We start from the raw sequence: 22,396 nt of genomic DNA, 5'->3' as shown, positions 1-22,396 counted from the left end.
CCCTAATTTCTGCCAAAAATCCTAACTGTTGAAACCCTAATTCTGGAAACCCTAACCCTAAAACCTGCAAACCCTAATTCTGGAAACCCTAACCCTAAAACCTGCAAACCCTAATTCTAGAAACCCTAAGAAGAACAAGCAACAAAAGAAGTCCTACCAACTTATGGGGACCCCGTCCAATGGGGCCCCAAGTGACATAAAGGCATTAAAAATAAAGCAGAACACACTCAAAAGACTTTGCACATCAAAATATGATGATGTGGCACCTGTACGGACGTCCCGGAATTCGCGGCGGATTTTTAGGGAAATCCCGAAATTTTAGGAAAGTGATTTTTTGGAGTCAGCTTTTCATATTTGATGCTTTTAGGCTTTGGGCCTTTAAATATGAGCCTAGGGAGCCCTCTCTGGCACTCTTCAGCGTACAGATTGCAGAGCAGGTGCTCCCCGACTGTTGTACTTTGCGAATCAGCAGTAAAATAAAGAAATACTGAAAGGGGCGCCAAGGTTTGGGGCCAATACTCTCTGGGGTGGAATTCCGCCACTCCGTGTCGCGTGTCGTCTCTGTTTCTCTCTCAGTTCAGTTGTTATTGAAGTGCTAAAAGTCTGTTCAGTCTGTTCTTTTCTATTGGCACGTGGTGCCCGCCTTGTGACAGTGGTATCAAAGCATCAGGCGTGTGCTTTTCTGAAAGCATACCGGTCTTACAAAAGAGCAGACAGTGCTATTGGAATTGAATTATATTTGAGGTATCAGCCACTCCCACCCTTCATCGCGCATCGGGCACGCTCCCGTCTTCGTCGCAGTGTCTTACAGGGCATAAGCCAGTTAAGAACCCAATACTTGGAATTCATGGATTCAACAGAATATTTGCAGTTTCTGCTCAACGAGCTTCACGACATTCTTTCGCGGCATCCTCAGCAGAATCTTTCGATGCTGCAAAGTTTGTAACAATTTTTGAACTACATGTTACCCTCTCTGATGCCCCAGGGGATACCTCCTCCTCCGGCACCAAAAAGTACGAGAGCTTCCAATCGGCAACCTTCTCAACCGTCTGTTCCGATCGGGGGAGTCTTCAGGAATATGGTGCAGCTATCTGACCCTGATCCAGTGCAACCACCTTTGCCACCGCCATTGCCCCCACCTCCACCTCCACCGCCACCAGGCTACAATGTTTGGAGCCCATATGGATACCCTTATTATCCATACCCTGGACATGCGCCTAACCAACCCAAAGATTTCAAAGATGGTGGCACGACAGTCAAATTTTTCACTTTTTCCGGGGTGAGAGATCGCAAGAAAGCATTGCAGTTCCTACAGCAATTCGACAACATCTATGCTTTGGGGAACTATACAAAAGAATCCAAGATTTCTCGAGCAGCGGGATTTCTTAAAGATAATGCTATGCAATGGTTGAGTTCAATCGCGACACAACCGCATGTTCCAAGGACTTGGCAAGCTTTCAAGACAATTTTTGTGCGTAGTTACATGACTTCAATGTTTGAAGTCCGGATTTTGGCAGAGTGGGGCAACTTGAAAATGCTTGCCACCGAAACCATGGACGACTATAACCAAAGGTTTCTCGACGTGTACCTTCCGGTGTCCTTCTTTAAGTTCATTCCCTTGGAGGACCAGTGCGAGCGCTACACCATTGGACTACCATCACCATTGCAGGAATATTATCTCTCCAAGCAAGTCTCTACCATGCAAGAGCTTATGGACCATGCCGCGGTCGGCTACAAGCTCATGAAAGGAAAGTTGGAGTTTACCATAGAAGAACCTTCGACCACTAACCAGAACTCCCGGCAACAACGAGCAAATTCTCGAGAATCCCGTGAAAACCAACCTCAACGGCCTCGTTTGACACAACTTCAACGAGACGCCTTGTTACAAGAAGGCCGATGCTTCGAATGTTTCCAAACAGGGCATACGTTCAATACATGTCCTAAGCGACCCTCGATGTCCTCAGTGCAACCTTCTGCTCCCACGACAGACAGATCCCCGCGGCCACCTCTGGCCAAGAAGCCTAGACCTGCTATTGGACTAGTACCCGATATTTATGGTATACACCTCGAGAGTTTTAATGAATTATGCAGAGCTTATGGAAAAGTCAATGGCTTGAAAGTCCTTATTTTCTTTGACCCCGGAGCTATGGAGAACTTCATCCATCCAGAATTCTTGAAGCAGATGCACTTTGATTATGATGCAGAGGGTGGAGAAATTGAAGCTGAGCTAGCCACAGGGCAAACTCAGAAAGTGGTACCGCTCATTGGTGCACTTCCAGTGACTATACAAGATTATCATGGAAAAGCAGATTTCCACATTATGAAGTTGGGCAATTGCGACGTTCTCTTGGGCATGCCCTGGCACGACAAGAATGATACAACTCTCCAGGTCCGGAACCGAACCATCACCGTGATGCAGAAGGGCAAGCCCGTTGTCCTCAAAGTTAGATTGTCCGAACAAAACCCCGAATGACCTCTCTAGTTGTTTTCTACTTAGATACTTTTGAACATTGTTTGAGAAAGTATTGTTTGAACTTTGTTTGAAATGGATGCTATCTGCTTTAAACCTGTCTTGGTGCCGATTTGAAATATTTGACTTTGGTTTCAATGCCGGTTTCATTGATTGGTGATTTTTACTCCCGAGTGGAGGAGTGAGAAATAATGTCTTGATATTGTTTGAACCTCGGAACGACGCAGGCCGATGCCTGGGGAGCGTTTCGTTGTATGCTTGAACCTCCGAGCGACGCAGACTGCGGTCTGGGGTGCGTTTGGTTGTACAGTCCTCTGAGCTCATGGCCCGGACCTTCTTAGGTTATTTGCGGGGGGAGTGACGAGGTAGTCGTTGAGTAGCTTCATACCGCAGACCGTTTGTCTCGGAGGAGTGCTCAGCGGCGCTGTTTGTTGTGTCTTGTAACATGCATATGTGAGCATTTGTGTTGCATTGTGATGTGTCAATTACTGAATATTCCTAATTGGATGAGATTGCCTGGGTATGTAATTTTAGTGCATCAAGACACCCGTGGAAGATCAGTACGGTCTGGGTGTGATGGCTAATTTTACTACGCCGGAATATCAAGAGTTCCAATCTGGACGAAAGGAGAAGCTAACTCCTTGATCAAAACAGCCGAAGGAGAAGCTAACTCCTTGATCAAAAGAGCGGAAAGGAGAAGCTAACTCCTTGATCAAAATAGCCGAAAGGAGAAGCTAACTCCTTGATCAAAACAGCCGAAAGTAGAAGCTAACTCCTTAATAAAAAGAGCAAATTGATGTCCCTCGGAATGACCCTCGGAAATTTTTGAGCTAACTTGAGTTGTTTTGCAAATATGCTGTAATCGCGGATGATTACTCTCTTTCAAGAAGGGGAGATGTAACAAACTGCTGACGTGTCAGAGCCTAAAGAATGGAAACCCTAATTTCTGCCAAAAATCCTAACTGTTGAACCCTAATTCTGGAAACCCTAACCCTAAAACCTGCAAACCCTAATTCTAGAAACCCTAAGAAGAACAAGCAACAAAAGAAGTCCTACCAACTTATGGGGACCCCGTCCAATGGGGCCCCAAGTGACATAAAGGCATTAAAAATAAAGCAGAACACACTCAAAAGACTTTGCACATCAAAATATGATGATGTGGCACCTGTACGGACGTCCCGGAATTCGCGGCGGATTTTTAGGGAAATCCCGAAATTTTAGGAAAGTGATTTTTTGGAGTCAGCTTTTCATATTTGATGCTTTTAGGCTTTGGGCCTTTAAATATGAGCCTTGGGGGCCCTCTCTGGCACTCTTCAGCGTGCAGATTGCAGAGCAGGTGCTCCCCGGTTGTTGTACTTTGCGAATCAGCAGTAAAATAAAGAAATACTGAAAGGGGCGCCAAGGTTTGGGGCCAATACTCTCTGGGGTGGAATTCCGCCACTCCGTGTCGCGTGTCGTCTCTCTCTCTCTCTCAGTTCAGTTGTTATTGAAGTGCTAAAAGTCTGTTCAGTCTGTTCTTTTCTATTGGCACGTGGTGCCCGCCTTGTGACAGTTTCTGACATCTTCCTTCGGATTGCAACTTCTGGTAAAGCGGGGTATCATGAAATGCTTGCCATGAAAACCATAGCAGATTATATCTTGAAATTTCTCGACATCTCTCAGTAGATGTGTCTTCTCAAGTTGATAACCTTGGAGGTTTGGTGCGATTGCTACCTTGAGACTACCATCGCCGCCAAAGAAACATTGTTTGTCCAAGAGCTGATGGACCATGCTATGATCGGCTACGACCCTATGGTATGAACCTAACCCTAATTTTTTGATGCAGGTTTCAAGATGGACAGTCAATCGAATTTTCGAGCTCGGCTGATGTTAAGATTGCTTTTTAAGTTTGAGTTTTGTTTGAACTTGTTTGGTGATCCTGTTTGGAATGTGTTTGAAATGGATGGTATCTGTTTTGAACTTGTCTTGGTGCCGATTTGAAATGTTTGACTCTGGTTTTAATACTGGTTTCATTGATTGGTGATTTTACTCTTGGGTGGAGAAATGAGAAATATTGTTTTGGTATTGTTTGAACCTCGGAACGACGCAGGCCGATGCCTGGGGAGGGTTTCATTGTATGTTAGAAAACCTCAGAACGACGCAGGCCGATGCCTGGGGAGCGTTTGGTTGTATGCTTGTAAAATAATTGTTGTTGTGACTCCCGGCCCGGACCTGGATGGTTATGCGGGAGGAGTATTAAGAAGTCTGAGCAATGGTTACTCTCAGCACCTCCAAACGACGCAGGCTACGGTCTGGGGGGCGTTTGGTTGTAAAAGGCCTCTATATCTCCCGGCCCGGGCCTTTTTAAGTTATGCGGGAGGAGTGATGAGGGAGTCGTTGAATATCTCCCAGCCCGGACCTTGTTAGGTTATGCGGGAGGAGTGTTCATCGGCGACTTTATGTTTCTATGTCTTGTAACATGCATATGTGAGCATTTGTGTTGCATTGTGGTGTGTCAACTACTGAATATTCCTAATTGGATGAGATTGACTAGGTATGTAATTTTAGTGCATCAAGACACCCGTGGAAGATTAGTACGGTTTGGGTGTGATGGCTAATTTTACTACGCCGGAATATCAAGAGTTCCAATCTGGACGAAAGGAGAAGCTAACTCCTTGATCAAAAGAGCCGAGAGGAGAAGCTAACTCCTTAACGAAAAGAGCAAACTGATTGTCCCTCGGAAATTATTTTTTGAGCAACCTTGAGTTGTTTTGCAGATATGCTATAATCGCGGAAGATTACTCTCTTTCAAGAAGGGGAGATGACATGTCAAAGCCCTGAAGAAGGGAGCCAACTTGCAGATGTGGGCCGAGCGGCCTAAACCCTAAGAAGAACAAGTGGAAGAAGAAGAAGTCCTACCAACTTATGGGGACCCCGTCCGATGGGGCCCCAAGTGACATAAAGGAAATAAAGCAAGACACACACACACACACACACACACACACACACACAAGAACTTGCGAAGCATGCTGATCACGTGGCACATTTTCGAAAATCACGCTGGCTGATGATGTGGCAGAATTGTACGGATTTCCGCTTTTCACGTTGGCAGTGCTAACGTGGTAGGCTGTACGGATTTCCGTAAGTTGCGCTGCAGCTTTTTGGCTTTGCTTTTGTACCAGATGCTTTTGAGTTTAAAGGCTTTTCACTGTAATTGCCTTTTAGGCCAATGGCCTTTAAATAAGAGGTTAGGGCTCATTCTCTAGCATGCTTCCTGGAGAAGGTGCAGAGTCTGGAGTACCGGCTTGTACTGAGTTGATGCAATATAAAGAAATACCGAAAGGGGCGCCAAGGTTTGGGGCCAATACTCTCAGGGGTGGAATTCCGCCACTCCATGTCGCGTGTCGTCTCTCTCTCTCTCTCTCTCTCTCTCTCTCTCTCTCTCTCTCTCTCTCTCTCTCTCTCTCTCTCTCTCTCTCTCTCTAAACCTAAACCTAAACCTACGCGACCCCTCCTGTCTCCCCTTGGGCGAGGGCAGCCCTGTGGGGGGGCGTTAACTCTCAGCCCCGCCCTGCCCGAGCCAAAGCCCCGCAGCCCTGCCGTAGCCAGTCGACACAGCCTGCAGACAACGCTGCCAATCGACACTCATTTCTTGCTTGTTTTCTTGCTACCCGGCAGCGAGTGGCTGCTTCTCAACTCGGCCCTGTCCTGTGGCCATCTGTGCTCGGCCCTCCCGTGGCCTTTTGTGCTTGGCCCCAGCAAAACCCGTGCCGACCTGCTGACCCGTCTATACAGAGCTTTGAGCAAGGCTTAATTTCCTCTATTTTCAAATCAAACTAAGCCCTCAATCCCGCCCACCACACTCTCAGATCGACAGAGTTGCCAACTAGACAAGGTATCACTAGCACCGATGTCATCATTTGACACTCCCACTGCACGCAAGAGTTTTCTTGCAGTGGCTGCAGCACCAAGGAAGGACCTTGCCGCCCGCCAAGAAGCAAGGTTCACAGCCCTCGAGGCTTGGATTCAAGAACTCATTGGGGAAAATGAGAAACTCAAAGAACGGCTACGCAAGCTTGAAGACGCAAAGGAGGCAGAGAGCCAAGCTCTACTTGCAAAAACACAGGAGGTTCAAACCTCACTCACCAAGACTGTCATGGAAACAATACAAAAAGAATCACACGAAGCAACACATAAGAAGATCGACAGCAAGATACAGGCAGCCATACATGAATGCCGACTACAAGAATCGCTCGGCCTCAAGGTCAGGATTGGGGGGCTCCACTCACCGTGGTGCACCATCGAGGACACCCTCGAGGAGGCAATCTCCAAGCTAAATGACATTCTTCAACCTGTCTACATCAAGCCCGAAACTATTTCATGGATCAACGACACACATAGGCATGTGCCACCCGAACATTGCATACTCACCTTTAAGGACAAAGATGAGCGTATGAAGCTGTTATGCCAATCTCGACTTCTCAAGGGAAAAAAGCTTTGGATTGCTGAAGAATTGACCACGAATCAACTCAAGAGTAAAGCAAGTGAGCTCAAGAAGATGCATGAGGCACGTAAACAAGGCAAATGGGCAGTCTACTGAAATGGCAAAGCGATCATCCAGGAATTTCGAAATCCTAAGCCGGCTATCCCCTCAGTTGAACCCCCTTAGGTTTTGTTCTCTCTTTTATTTACTTTACCCTCTTGATGGACCCTCAGTCCTTAACTGATATGTATCACACCCCGCTCCAAGAAGAAATTGTTGTAGTGCTCCTTTTTGGTCCCATTGGTCATATATGACCTCCGTGGACGATAATTCAATCTCTCTCTCTCTCTCTCTCTCTCTCTCTCTCTCTCTCTCTCTCTCTCTCTCTCTCTCTCTCTCTTCAATTGTTAATAAAGTGCTAAAAGTCTGTTCAGTCTGTTCTTTTCTATTGGCACGTGGTGCCCGTCTTGTGACAGAAATACAGAATGGGGCGCCACGGTTTGGGGCCAATACTCTCTGGGGTGGAATTCCGCCACTCCGTGTCGCGTGTCGTATCTCTCTCTCTCAGTTCAATTGTTAATAAATTGCTAAAAGTCTGTTCAGTTTGTTCTTTTCTATTGGCACGTGGTGCCCGTCTTGTGACGCCTTTTACACTGAACATCTATGCACCCAATGTGGCAAGTGCACGTGCAAAGTTTTGGTCTCACATTGTAGAGTCTCTGCCGCATGCAAAGCAATGGTGCATTGGGGGTGACTTCAACATGCTGGAGGACCCCTCTGACAAGATTGGAGGTAGCCATGCTATTGTGCACGAGGCTGAGTTGGCAGCTTGGGAGAGGCTATGTATGACTTTGAGGGTTTCAGATGTTTGGCATCACTCTGGCTTTGTGAGGCCCCTAGACAGCTTGCCCTTCTCTCGCTCGGACCGTAGAGTGGGAGGACTGAATCTATCTAGGATAGATCGCTTCTACGCCAACGACCACATCTGTGACTTGGGTGGATCGCTTCTACGCCAACGACCACATCTGTGACTTGGGTTAGTTTGCGTTTTGGCTAGGACATCTTTTTCGGACCATGCACCAGTGATCCTCATTGTGACAAATAGACAGAGGAGGGGAAGCATGATGCTACGCATCCCTGAGAGGATCTTGTTCGATTCAGAGCTCAGAGAGCGAGTGGTGGCTCTTTGGACAGAGGGCTTGGACACACAGGACTCTCCTGCTGACAGAGTGGCCTCTAGACTTGCTCAGCTTAGTCGTTTCTTTCTTCAAGAGTCTACAGCTCGTCTAGCTGCAGCGAGAGAGGATGAGCGGCGTCTCCGAGGGGGCGTTGCTTTCTTGCAGAGGATGCCGTAGCAACACCCAGACAATCCTTGGTTGGAGGAGCGGTTGCAGCAGGCTCGCTAGGAGCTTGCTAGCATAGAGGAGAGGCGACATGAGTTTGCTTTCCATCGACAAGCGTCTCGGTGGACCCAGGTGGGTGACAGAGTGACTCAGGCATTCTTTGAGGCAGTGGGACCCCGCCAAGCACACACCAATGTCAGCCAGTTGAGGAGACCTGACAGGTCAGTGGCTTCAGAGCCAGAGGATATGCGTGCAGTTACTACTGACTTTTACTGTGACCTGTTGTCAGCAGAGCGTCAGGATGCATGCAGAGAGCAGATTTGGGCACCGATGCCTAGTCTTGTGACTGAGGAGATGCGCCATAGGCTTGAGCTACCTCTTCAGTTAGAGGAGCTCCATGAGCCGGCATGAGGCCCTCATAGCACTTCCCCGAGGTAGTTGCCCTGGTGAGGATGGTTTGACTCCCAGTTTTTTCTTGGAGTACTCGGACTTGCTTGGCTCAGATCTTTGCAGCGCTTTTCAGTACATCTTGCACACAGGAGAGATACCTGCCAGCATGAGTGAGGGCTTGATCTACCTCATCCTCAGGGAGGGTGGCTCCTTGGATGAGATTCGGTAGTCGCACCCCATCACCATCCTCAACTCAGTCTACAAAATTCTAGCCAAGGCTATGAAATTGAGGATTCAGACACTTCTAGAGAGCATTATACATGGGACCCAGACAGGTTTTGTAAAGGAGAGTTGTATCTTCACTTTTTGGGAGGCGTCTCCCCTCGCGCGCCTCCGATGTGAGGATCTGGTGATACTTCTTCTAGATTTTGAGAAGGCCTACGACAAAGTTGATTGGGATTTCTTAGAAGGCACTCTACGCAGGATGGGTTTTTCAGATGCTTGGACCAGAGGAGTGTCAGCTCTCTACATACGTGCACACAATCAGGTGCTTCTAGCAGGAGGCACAGGAGACCGTTTCATGCTCACACACTCGGTCAGACAGGGCTGTCTTCTAGCCCCCTTCCTCTTTCTGTTCTATACTGAGGCAATGAGCAGATTCTTGGTTTCGCACCATGTTGGTCTGCGTGGAGGGCCAGGAGGCCAACCTGCACAGGTGTAAGTAGGCTCTAGCGACGTTTTATTGTGCATCATGTGCACTGATCAATTGGAGGAAGACAGTGGCTTTCTGGGTTGGCAATGCTCCTATGCCTGATCGCTTGCCAGGTGAGGGTTTTAGATGGATTCCCCCAGGGACTGCAGTTCTCTACTTGGGCTATCAGGATGGCCTAGACTTGTCTCCTGATTGAGCAGCAGATTGCTCCCCTCCGCTTGTCCATCAGGAGGAAGTTGTTACATTGGAGTTCGGCACGGCTCTCCTTGCCAAGCAGAGTTGTAGTGGCCAACCAAGTGTTGTTGGCTACTATGTGGTACATTACATCTTGCTGGATCTTTTCGAGCTCTTGCATCAGCCAGGTAGAGAGGCTGATCAGGAACTTTCTTTGGACAGTGCACGACACTCAGATAGCCTGTGCCAAAGTAGCCTGGCAGGTCATCACTCTACCTTGTTCTCAGGGGGGGTTGGGGATCATAGACCCAACACAACCGAACAAAGCCCTTCTTGGGAAGTTTGTTGTCAGAGGACTGCTTCCACGGGAGGAGCCCTGGAAGGAGTTTTTGCTTCAATGGCTTAGAGCTCGAGTGCCTCAGGGAGGAGGCCCCATGAGACCTTCCACCAGATGGATCTTCACACAGATGCGAAGAGTTGGTCTGAGCAAGAGACCGGAGGGTCGTTTTTCTGTGAGCATGCTTCGCTCCTGGGAGCACTTGCGGAGAGGCCTGGAGCAGCATCAGCCCACTTGCACGGAGGAGCGCCTGAGATAGCCCCTTGTTTGGAACCCTATGGTCAACACTCAAAGAGGCCACTTGGTTGGTAGTAGGCCTCATGTTTCTTGGGGTCCCATGGCAGAGGTCAAGCACGCACTCTAGGTGACTGGCTGCAGTTCTCAAGTTTGTTAGAGAAGTTACAAAGCATCCAGCTACAGGGCATGAAAGGGAAAAAGAGAATGTGTCAGGACATCACAGAGGCATCAGCTCAGTGGCTCACACCTCTAGAGACAGCAGCTCCCAAATGGATGGGGGCCATCACGCGACTAGAGGTCCTCATTGCAGTTCGAGCTTGCTTAGAGACTGTACCCTCCATGTTCTTTGAGATACAAGGCGAGTGTCGATTACACAGGCTCAGTATAGGCTCCACAGGTTGCAGAGTGTTGTTTTCAGAAGATCCGAGTAGTGGGCGTCTGCGGGAGAACTTGTGTCATAGATCCTGTTCTTGAGACAAGCCATTGGAGGCCTTGGGCTTCGCAGAGCTGTTCACTGGCACGAGTGCAGTGGGATCCTGGAGAGTGGTTTTGGAGGGACCCTTTCTCTTTAGCCAACCATCCAGGGGTCCCTTTCTTTCAGTACACTATTCGACTGGGACGTCACATACTAGCAGCACAGAGAGGCTCATCCTGCTGCAGTACCTCATTGGCAGGAGGAGGGTCTCACAACTGAGGTCTTGTCAACCTTTTGGGCGAGGTTTTGGGACGCCACATAGCCGAAGCGAGTCACTTTGTTCGAGTGGCTAGTTGCACATAGAGCTAGAACAGTGTGGAGCTGGCTAGTACAAAGTGGCCTTTCGACAGCATGCGCATCTTGTGACCATCGTTTCGAGAGTCAGCGTCACTGTCTATAGAAATGCCCTATGGCACAACAGGTTTGGCTTCGGGTCCTTCGGCTGATGCCAGCTCTTTCCACAGCACGACGGTACACTTGGGGGGCAACTGCTTGGTCCACTCACGGGCCCTGCACTACAGTTTGAGCTATCCTCCACTAGCAGGATGATAGTGATATAGGGAGCTTGACCTACACTCCGGCCTGCTACAAAGCTCACTCCACAGGAGTGGTGCAGTGAGAGAGAGGTGTGTTGGGAGCTCGTCTATGGCCTGTGTCACCAGGAGGTGTATTTTTCCTGTTGCCTTCCGTAAATAAGTATTAGATATATTTATTTTATTTTTACTTGTTTGTCCCGAAACCCTTGAAAAGGTGCAAGTGGACATTGCATGGCCAGTGTGAAACGGCTGCAGCCAAATGGGTTTCTCACATCGGGGATCTAGGTCGGTCAGACAGGGACTGCCCAGGCCAGTTAGCACTGAATTCTGATGAGTATGGAAGCTCGTGTGCACCAAACTGGAATTTGGGCCACTCGTCAAGTCACTGCAACTTTATAAGTTGAAAGGGGCCAGTAAATTAACCCACATTGTAGATGTTGGTCAAATGGTAGTCTTCAATGATGGTCACGAGACCGATAGGGACGCCATGTAAGCATCTCCTAAAATTTAGGGAACTGCTATTTTTGACCGGAAAATGTGTTCGCGTCATTAGCTCTGGAATGACAAGGGGAACATTTTATTGCTCTGCTGCCAAGTCAACTGACGCACCAGTTGAGATATTTTTAGCAGGGAAAGCCCAAACTCGGAAACTGGGCGATGTGTTAGCCTGTGAGCGATTTTGCCACTCTGAGAGGCAAAAACGAGCTGCATATCAACAAAGGGGGCGCCATTTTCAGCCTCGGGTGGATTGTAGCAGGTACAGAAGCTATGGAATGCTTACCTTGCCCTCTATGCACAGTATGGTGACGGGAGTGATGCCCCGCACGCTACATACTGCTCTCTTTCTCCCCTACGTACAGTATGTTATGCCCCACTAGTGGGCTTCTCATTTGACCTATGTACAGCTGTGGGGAAATATGCTTTCGTGCCAAGGCAAGAGCCTCTTTGCACAGGAACCGATGTAGCTAGCTACTGCACCAAAGCAGGTACACGAGAGGGTGATAACCTCTCGGTTGCGCAGTAAATTCAGCACTGTTTGCTTGCTGTTTTTACTCTGTTTTGTGCCCGGGATGCTTCCAGAATCAAGGGGCACCAAGCCCAAGGTGCAGGGAACAGTGTAGGGACCGTCGTGTGCCCAAATCAGGTGAAAAACAGGAATGAACCAGAAATTACAGCGACCTGGAATTTACTGTTTTGTGCTCCCGACTAAGGGATAACGCCAGTGGGATAGAGTCCTGAGCTTGGAAACTGATTCGGGTTAATTTTGGTACCGTTATGCTGCCGAAATTTTGCCGAATCTGGAGCGTACTAGCTAGATGCAGGTGTTATCTTCCAAGGACTCTCTTTTTTGTAATTCCCTCTCTCTAAATTAAAGAAATACCGAAAGGGGCGCCAGTCTTTGGGGCCTACAGGGTGTCGGTCTCGTGTGCGCAGTGACATTCTAGTCGCTAGACGCAACTGTGTTCTCTTCCCTTCTCAGTGCTCTGTGTAAAGTTTACAGGTAATTGAAATAGTACCGCCCTCTACGTTGTACAGGCCAGTTATAGCCTGACACTCTGGTTCATCTGGCAGGCCCACTCCTTCTGCATCTTCGAGGCTTGCCTTGTGCCACCAACAGAGACTGTTCGAGATTTTTGGCTGGAGTTGATCCATACTCTCAAGGGACAGTTCGAGAGACTTTAGGGCAGCTCCGACCGCATGCGAGAGCATAGAGATGCGTTCCTTCAACTCTGGCGCCCTCGGCCTTTCTTCACCATGTTCCGAGGTGAGCTTTTCCCTCCTCCCATCTCTTGATTTAGCCCTCATTGTACATATGTTGTTTTTTTCATTGGGAGAGTCTCCCCTTATGGTTGTTGTAGCCCTCTGTAGTAGAGGTGGTTGTAGCCCTATGGGCATTTTATTAACTAATAGAAGGATCTTTTTCTTGGGAAAAAAAAAAGTTAAGGAAAAAGTTGCAAGACGTTATTAGATGAGGTTCAAAAACTATCCCCCTATGGACGCAAAGTGGATGGAAGAGAGTGAATTGTTAGAGTCATCAAATCTATTGCAGCTTTACCATGAAACCTTTGGTTTACAACCTACATATGCCCCAACTCAACGTGTTCAAAAGAGGGATGATGTTGGAGCTAGCACATCATATGTACATACGGATTCAGCGCAATAGAAGTGTACATTGATTGGCAAGTGTTAAAGGTACAATGCTCACTTCTATGATAGACAGAAATGAAAAAATTATAAAGGTTTCATTAAGTCATTTGTATCTATGTTTCATGACCTTTCTTGCGGATACATGTAATAATAAAAGGGTGCTAATTACACTAAATCGTCTATGGCATGTATATCTGGCATGCAATCGAGGACATTTGCGATTTCAAGAAGGGGGTAGATTATGAGACTGTGACAAACACTAATCTTATTTGTTGGTTTCCTTCCCTTGATTTTTATTTAATTTTTGGGACCCTCCTATTGAAGTCACAAATGGCCAGATAGTGTATGGCCACTGTAAAACGATTGAGGGCCGAAATCCACAACAGTGAAGGCCAGGCAGCCACGAGTTGGTTGGGCCAATCAGCACTGAAATCCGAGTAGTAAAAGGGTGGCTTGGCTCAGTTAAAGTCATTAAGGCCCCACGCGACACTTCATAAGTTGGTGGGTACTAGGAAATTAACTCAATAGAGCACATGGCAACCTTTGAGCAATCTGCAAGGACAAGTTGGCAATTTGGGCGCCCCAAATCGATCAAGAGAGAGAGAGGAGCTGACTTGTCTTCATTAGGTGACTACTGTGTGTGTGAATAGTTGTTGCACGTGATCGCAGCTTTAATGGCAAGCTGTCTTCTCCTCTATCTTATGTAGCACAATGATTCCACTCTCGTGCACCTCTTTCCCCTTTTGAATACAGAATCGTTGGCTATTCATTTGTATGTATAGTTATGTGGGTTTATGCGCGATTGTTGAGGTGAGAGCCTCTTGCACAGGTACCGGATTAGCCAACTGCTAATCCCCAACGAGTATAGGTTGATTTGGAGAAATTTCTCGCGAGAAATCTCGTCCAAATCAAAGGGCAAGTAGCCCTACATGTGTTGGAACTCGAGGACTTGCTACGGATGCGACCGGCACGCAAAAGGAAGCCCAAAACAGAGAATTATAGCTTGCTGTAATTTTTTGCAGGTTTAGGGTTTTGACCCTTTTTGATGCCTAAAGGTCCCCAACAGCTTTGGAGAAGCTAGGGGACTGTCAAATAGGTGTTCTGGAGCATTTTAGAGGCTGAAACTAGAGAATCAGTGTGCTGCATTTTCTCGCTAGGTTTGCAAAAGTGCTCTAATGCGCATGGAAAGTCACCTAGTACATGGAGATTTTGTCTGCAAAGCCTTCACCTGCCATTATGCTGCCAAAATAGAGTAGCCCATTTTCAAGCCAATAGAGGTGGGGACAGCTTGTAGAAGTTAACAGGTTTTTCTCCAAGTTTAATGAAATAAAGAAATACCGGAAGGAGCGCCAACCTTTGGGCCAACACGGTGTGATTGTCTACTTGGGTCGAATTCCAAACACAGGTTTATTCGTGAAGTTACTTTGTGACGTAAAGTACAGGAGAGTTAAACATCATATAGATTGGGTGAAAGCCAAAGCTACCGCCCTTTAGTGAGGCTACAGGCCGGTTTCAATGCCCAAAAAAGGTGGTAAGATGATGAGTGCAAAGCCTTATACTCACGGCTCCAAAGTCCATGTACACAGAGCTTTGGGGATCATTACAAAGCAGGAGTCCAAGGAGAGAGATGCAATGTCACGTGACACATCCAACCCTATGTGTCCGTGGACAAGCTACAGCATGATCAGGGTTCAGTTCAGTCAAGTCAAGTCTAGATTAGAAGTGATCTGGTACTTGTGTGAGTCTATTCGTAGACCGTGCATGCCCAATCACTTAGCATAGATACATATCCTCTGGTTGCACACAGCATGATCATCAGAATTCCCATCAGAATCCATTAGATTCAGTCAGGGGAATTTTCCAGAGCATTTAGCCTATTTTCCCTATTTTTGGCAATTTTCACTTATTATTTTTAAGTGACTTCCCAACAAGAGTAGGTAGGGCAATTTTGCTAAGAAAATATATAAGCAAACCAAAGCTAGCACTATTTGGCAGAAGAGGCAGCAGGAGCTTCCCGCTCAACAGGCACCTTCTCAGCAAGAACCCCTCAGCACCCCTAGCGTTTTTGGATCCCCATCCTCGCCGGGCATTTTCAGATCTCTGGCGTTTCCATCCTTTGCATGATCGCCATCACCCTCAACATGCCAGCGTTTGTAGACGCCCCATGATTGCCATCAAATCCCAGTGTGGCTAGCGTTTTCCAAATCAACCCATTGGCGTTTTTGCTCAGCAAGCATCAGCGTTTTTACTGACGCTCAGCCATAGTCCAGCGTTTTTGTTTTCAGCCTGCTCTGCAACAGAATACTCAGCGTTTTCAACATATACAGGAGGTAGCAGATTCATCTCCATTGGTTGCAAAAGTTCCCCCATTTTCAACCCATGAAAACGCAGTCAAAACAGTCATTTTCAGCCAACGAAACAGTCCCGAAATTCAGCAGATAGAAGACCGCAGATTTCAACCCTAGAGTCGTCGCCGTCATCCCCGTCGTCGTTACCGACATAGTCCCAAGTTGCATCACTTTCCATGCATCATCATTGTACCACTTTGTGCAATCATAAGTAGACCACTCTCGTCGGCGAGAGTGGGGCCTTTGGAGGAGGGTTTTACAACAGTTTCTGGTGTCGTATCTCTCTTCTCTCTCTATCTCTCAGTCTCATACACTTGCACGCACAGTATCCATTCACTTCTTGTGATCATAGCACTTTCCATTAAGAACGGAAGGCTCTCCCTTCCATAAGAACAAAAGGAACCTTGAGCACAGTTCGGAGCACTCATCTTGAGCAAAGCGCAAACAATCATTCTGCTGCACCTAACATGCAAAAACTTACTTTTCATAAAAAGTAAGCTTTTGCGGAGGCCCAAGTGCTAGAGATCTTTCACTTCTTCATGAGTAGAGATACTTCACAGAGCCCCAGACACCGACACCCATTGCCGACCCACAAACTTGGCACACGTATATGGAGGGCCAATACCACACCCTACACCACCTATAGTGAACCTGACACAGTAGCTGGGCGGTGTGCTGGGGAGCCTTGGGTGCAACTAACAAAACATGAGGGCAGGAAGTGGAAGGCCAATTGCTCTCGAATGGGCTGGTGGAGTAGCCAACAGCTATAAAACAACAAGAGAAGCCATAGGCACGGACAATGGAGGTTTTGCACCGAGATGTTGTCGACTAAGGGTATGGCGACGAGAATCCCACTGCAATCCATCAGCAAACTCCCTACCCGCTTATGCATGCTACCCCTGTTTGGTACCAAACAAGGTGGAAAGATACATAGTGTTCGGTATGTAAGGTACATAGTGTCCGGTACGTAGTACTAAATGGTTTGAGTTATTAGGTACGTAAAATTTGCATGTATACACACATACATTAACATGTTTAGATGCATACATGTGTGTATGCATGCATACAAACGTATACATACATACGTACATCTAAACATATACGTAAGCAGATTTAGGCTTGTATGTATATGTTTACATATATGTGTATATGCATGCATGCGTACATACATGCCCACACATATGTATACCTCTAAACAAGCGTACGTATGTATGTAATTTGTATGTTATAATGCCAGTATAATTTACTTACATAGATTAAATCTTTGTATCTTGAAAAACTTTCTGCGTATGGTGTGTTTGCACTCATGTTTGTGACAAAAAAACAAAACTACTACCTGCCAAGCTCTTGCGTCCCCAGGATTGATTTCTGAAGCATGCCTATACGACGTTTCAGCCTGTTCAAACTTCTTGCTAGCGTAGAGAGACTTGCCAAGGACGACGTGGGCTTCATAATTGAGACGGTCCTGCTTGAGAGTGTGCTTACAGCAGCGCACAGCTTCTGCGTGATTACCCTGAGCAAGGGCCTCCAAGGCCGCTCGCACTAGCGCATTCTTCTTGGGAGGCTGGGCCATCGCCAAGGAGCTGCTTTTCACCTTCTAAGTTCTCACGGCTGAGTGAGGCTTGAGCTGCACTATTTGAAATACGTCCACACATATATATACCCCCCTCACGACCAAAGGGTTGCCATAAAAAAAGGCACCGAGTTCCAAGCTAGCACCATATAGGGAGATGAATAGGTGGCTTGGGGCAATGTGTGATCAAAAAGGCTTTGAGTACAAGGTGTCCCCAATACATTTAAATTGAAGAATTCTTCAAAAGTGAATAATTAAAGGTCTTAAATAGTAGGAGAATCATAGTTTGAAAAGTGTGAGATCTTGTGAGGAAAATAGATGGACCCGAGGATATGGAAACTCAAGAGTGTAGAGAAGATGAAAGGTGAAAAGTTTTTCAAGGATATCGATAGTCAAAGAAGAGGACATAAAATGAGAAGTATCCATTGTCTTATAGAAGAAATTTTGCACGAAAGTCAAAGAAGAGGACATAAAATGAGAAGTCTCCATTGTCTTATAGAAGAAATTTTGCATGCCATAGAGGATTTTCATCTCTCTCTCTCTCTCTCTCTCTCTCTCTCTCTCTCATATTCACATTCCTTAGGTGTTCGGTGTGATGTAGACGGAATCATCTAGCTAATTAATCCATTTTTTCAAGCTATTGAATTGATCGAGCTTGCACAACTGACTCCAGCTAGAAAAGTATCACAAGTGCTTTATATGCCACCCAAAAGGAGACCTCCACAATTTTTTTTTAAAAACTATGTGTAATGGAAATGGCCTATGAACTTTGAGAGTAGCGGAATTAGGAAATTAGATAAAACACTTTTGTGAGATTACTTTTGTGAGCATAGCGGGTGAACTTAATTGATGGTAGCAACATAAACATGGTACTTAGTTAACTTGGCAAGAACAATACTTTTGCAAGAGAGAGAGTTTAGAGAACATGACAACAATTGAGGACCGGATTCATACAGAGCGATCCCCCCTTCAATAGGCATTTGTATTGCAGTTTCTCCCATCAAGAGAGATTTGGTACAATACAATCTTTGTGTTCCTTGTGACCCTGGTGATGCAATGAAGATGGAAAGCTTCATGCATCACAAGCATAACATAAACTTTATAGAAAGCATTGACTATCCCAAAGCCTCAAACACCTTTGACGGTGGAGAGAGCTAGCGGGGAATGAGGATAGGAAAGAGGAAGAAGAAACATTCCATAGGAGAAAGAAATAGTTCCTCACTTATCATCACTCTTCTTGCTAGCATACATAATAGCATATTAATGAAGATGGGGAAGATGGCAAGCTTAAGCATTGAAGCATGGCTCTTGGTTGGATTTGCATTCCATAGCCAAGAGTGTTGGTGTAGGCTCTTGCTTCTCACAAGCTTGGAGAAGGAGGTGGAGTTCCTCAACTTTCACCAAGTGAGAATGCTTCCACAAAATGAGTGTGTGTGTGTGTGTGTGTGTGTGGTGTATATCCCCCCATCATCCCCCTTGATTGCTTGGGGCGAGTTGTAGCTTTTACACATGTTTCAAGCTCATTGGACCCCTCTCCCCCCTAGCCAATCACATGCAGCATACATTGAAGTACATGGGTGGTCTTTGGACAAGTGTCCTCCTTACCCCTTAGAGAGAGAGAGCTTGAAAATATCTAGATATTTGTTGGATGGAACTGGAAGCTCATTGGACCCCTCTTTAGCCCAACCAATAGCATTCAAGCACACCATGTGGCTAAGCATAGGGAGAGTCTCACATGTGTCCTTTGAGAAAAGGGATGCCCTTTGGGTGAGTGGAAAGTTAAGTCAAAGATTCCCCTAAGTTTGGGACTTTCATCATAGGAAGCTTCTCAAGCACCTCCCTCATTAAGTTTGTAGGGTCTCTTTTTGACTCAAGCAGCTTACCCCCCATGTATGGGAAGCTTCTCAAGCACCTTCCTCATTAAGTTTGTAGGGTCTCTTTTTTATTCAAGCACCTTACCCCCCCATGCATAGGAAGCTTCTCAAGCACCTTTCTCATTAAGTATGACAAGCACCTCAAGTACCTTAGTCATCAAGCACGACAAGCACCTCAAGCACCTTAGTCATCAAGCACGCACCTTAGTCATCAAGCATGACAAACACCTCAAGATTAGGTCGGGTTCCCACCTCAAGCTCAATCCTAGCTTCCCTAAGGAGGAATTTTAACACTAACCATTGGAGGTCTTTGATGAAGCTAACCCTAAGGTCTTTTCAGCTCCATTAGATGCACGTTTCTCTTTGATAGACTACCTCCTTTTGGACCCCTATTGACATGTCACCATCTCTCCATTTGGTCCCCTGTTGAGTAAACTCTAAAATCACTTCTTGCACATTGCTCTTTGATAGACCATCTCCTTTTGGACCCTATTGAGATGCAACCATCTCTCCTTTTGGTCCTGTGTGAGATAGGTCTACAACAAGCACATGTCTCTATTCTAACTCTTGTTCCCGTTTATTCTCCCACATTAACTGATCAGTTTAATATGAGAAAATCATTTGGTATAGTTTGATATTATATTTGATGACACTATGGAATATGGGAGTTGCACGAAGCCTACAAAGGAGAATCCAATGATGATGATAACAAAGAATGCGAACAACCAAACTCAAAGTGCAAAATCCAGGAAGTGGAAAAAAATTGTTGAGGAAGAGAAATTCTATTGACACAATCTAAAGCAAGTACCCAAGATGTCAAGACACAGGTAAGAGTGCTCCCTCTCTCTCTCTCTCTCTCTCTCTCTCTCTCTCTCTCTCTCTCTCTCTCTCTCTCTCTCTCTCTCTCTCTCTCTCTCTCTCTCTCTCTCTCTCTCTCATCGTCTAGCCCCTCATTCTGGAAATTTAGGCCTTTGCCATTGTGTTGGTCTTTGGATGCCACCATTTTGTCGAGTAGGTTGGCATATTTTGGCTCCTCTTGATTTGCTTGTTGTATGTTGACGCTGCTATGTGAGACAAGTCCTTCAGCTCTTGTAGGGACTGATGTAGCCTTTGGCTATTTCCCATGAGACGCGATTGTCAATAGGCGTGGGTTTTTTGTGATTGAATTTTCACTAGCGATTTTGGATTCCACCTTGTCTTCGGTCCTTGTATGACCGTCTTTGGCATTTGCTCTTTCACTTTGGCTTGATGGAGACTAGGCTTTGGTATCCATATATGATTAGGCTCCATGGGAAACCGTATTGCTCTTACAAGGTGTGAATAGATCATAACAAGAGGTGTATGATCTAGAAGGCTGTATGTATCAAAACTGCCTTCAACTTCGCCATAGTACATGCCTTCAACTTTTTTCCCCCTCTAACAATTTTTTTGTGCCATGCATCCTTTTGTGCCTTCACTATCTGGTACTTCTTTTTGGTGCATTTGATCAAATAGAAATCATGTCCTTTCTCTGCTGCCTTGACTGCAAAGTTGACAACAATTCACACAAATAGTCAGGGTTCCCTTCATACAAGTCAACCTCTGCTTCAATTGTTGAAATGCTTTCTCACATTCTTTATTCCATTTGAATTTTGTGATGAGAGGTTTTAACAACAATTGCCTACATGTAAATAAACCTTCAATAATAGCCACAATGACCCATAAAGGCTTGTACCTCTCTAACTTTGGTGGGTCTCGAAAGAGAAACAATCACTTTTATCTTCTCCAAATCTGTAGAAATACCATTTTTGGACACAATATGCCCCAAAATTTTACCTTGTCTTACCATGAAGACACATTTTTTATGATTTAGATAGATATAATAAGTCTTGCACTTCTCAATAATATTTTTCAAGTGCTTGATATATTCATCTCTTTGTAGAGAGAATGCACATACAAGTCATCCATATAAATATCTAAGAATTGCCTTAGATACTCCTTGAATGCATGACTCATCAGCCTTTGGAACACGGCAGGTGTATAGATTAAGCATCATCCAATAAGTAAAAATGTCCCATTCTATGGCAAAGGCCATTTTGTGCTGATCTTTCGGCGAGTTGATTGTAGCCCAAAAATCCATCAAGAAAGCTGTGTGATTCCTTGCCCGCGACTCTCTCAATCACATAATTTATGATGGGTAAGTGATAGTTGTCTTTGATTGTGGTAGTATTCACCTGCTTGAGATTTAAGCACACTCGTAATTTGTCGTTCTTTTTGGATACTACCACAATTGGCGACACCCACTCCATTTGTTTGATCTCATAGATAAGCTCCACTTCTTTAAGCTTATCTATCTCTTCTTTAATTTTCTTCGTGAATGTTTCATTGTATGAGGGGTATTGTATGTTGACATATGTTCGGATCTACTTTCTTAGGATCTCTGTACAACCAAGCAAACACATCTCTATATTGCTTGAGAGATGTTATCAAAAGTTGTTCCTCCCCTTCGGTGAGATATGTGGCTATATAAACTGCTCTTGGTTCTTTCCCTTTTTCGGCAATATCAATTCTCTTTGCGTTCTTAGGCCTATCATATGATGTTTCCGGTCCTTTTGACTCCCTCATTGCTTGCTCAATCACTCTAAAACCAGAGGACTACTAGGTCCTGGTCCATCCGCCCAACCTCCCTTTAATAGGCTCCTAGCCACTTTCAGACCCCTTCCCACTGGCAGCCGGCCCTTGGCCGAGTCCATGACCCCTTGGTTGGCCCTTGGCCTGACATTACTCCCCCCTTGGAGAATCCTTTTCGTCCTCGAAAACAAAAGTGGGGAATTTCTTCTTAAGAACACTAATGTTTTCCCAAGTGGCACCCTCTTCAGGGCGATCTTTCCACTTGACTAAAGCTTGACTACGTACATGATGACGAGTACGGAGTTCATGAAAATCTAAAATGCGTTCAGGTTCATGCGGTGGAATGGGAGGTTCAGTGAAATCAACCAATATCTGCTGGCCGATAACATTGTCGTCCCCATGTAAGCGTTTATGTAAACGACTTACATGAAATACCGGATGGACACGAGAGTGTGTAGGTAACGCAAGTTTGTAGGCCCTATCTCCAACTCGCTTGAGTATCTTGAATGGTCCACAATAACGTGGAGATAATTTGGGTGTAGGCCCAATCTTCAGACTTTCTGAATGCTCTGGCATACGCAAAAATACCTCTTCCCCTTCCGTGAAGGTAACTTGCCGACGTTTCTCATCAGCATACTTCTTATACCGATCCTGTGCTTATCAAACATTTTGACGAGCAAGTCTCAGCATTTCCATATGATCTTGGA

The 22,396-nt window shown here is 46.0% G+C and overlaps 1 protein-coding gene across 1 annotated transcript in view; it reads right to left on the bottom strand.

Annotated features, from left to right (window-relative positions):
* LOC147454864 (Tetratricopeptide repeat (TPR)-like superfamily protein) overlaps positions 1-17,278 on the bottom strand; it is a 128,748-nt gene extending 111,470 nt beyond the window's left edge. Inside the window, exon 1 of the mRNA XM_086516681.1 lies at positions 16,969-17,278. Coding sequence (XP_086372807.1) covers positions 16,969-17,205 — 237 coding nt within the window. The 5' untranslated portion in view covers positions 17,206-17,278. The remainder of the gene's footprint in view (positions 1-16,968) is intronic.
* Between the last annotated feature and the right edge of the window lie 5,118 nt (positions 17,279-22,396).

This window comes from Adiantum capillus-veneris, chromosome 7 (assembly GCF_014529385.1).
Source record: "Adiantum capillus-veneris isolate H3 chromosome 7, ASM1452938v2, whole genome shotgun sequence".
In the NCBI taxonomy this organism is placed as follows: domain Eukaryota; kingdom Viridiplantae; phylum Streptophyta; class Polypodiopsida; order Polypodiales; family Pteridaceae; genus Adiantum; species Adiantum capillus-veneris.
The sequence above is the reverse complement of the archived record's forward strand: the minus strand, read 5'-3'. Positions and strand labels throughout refer to the sequence as shown.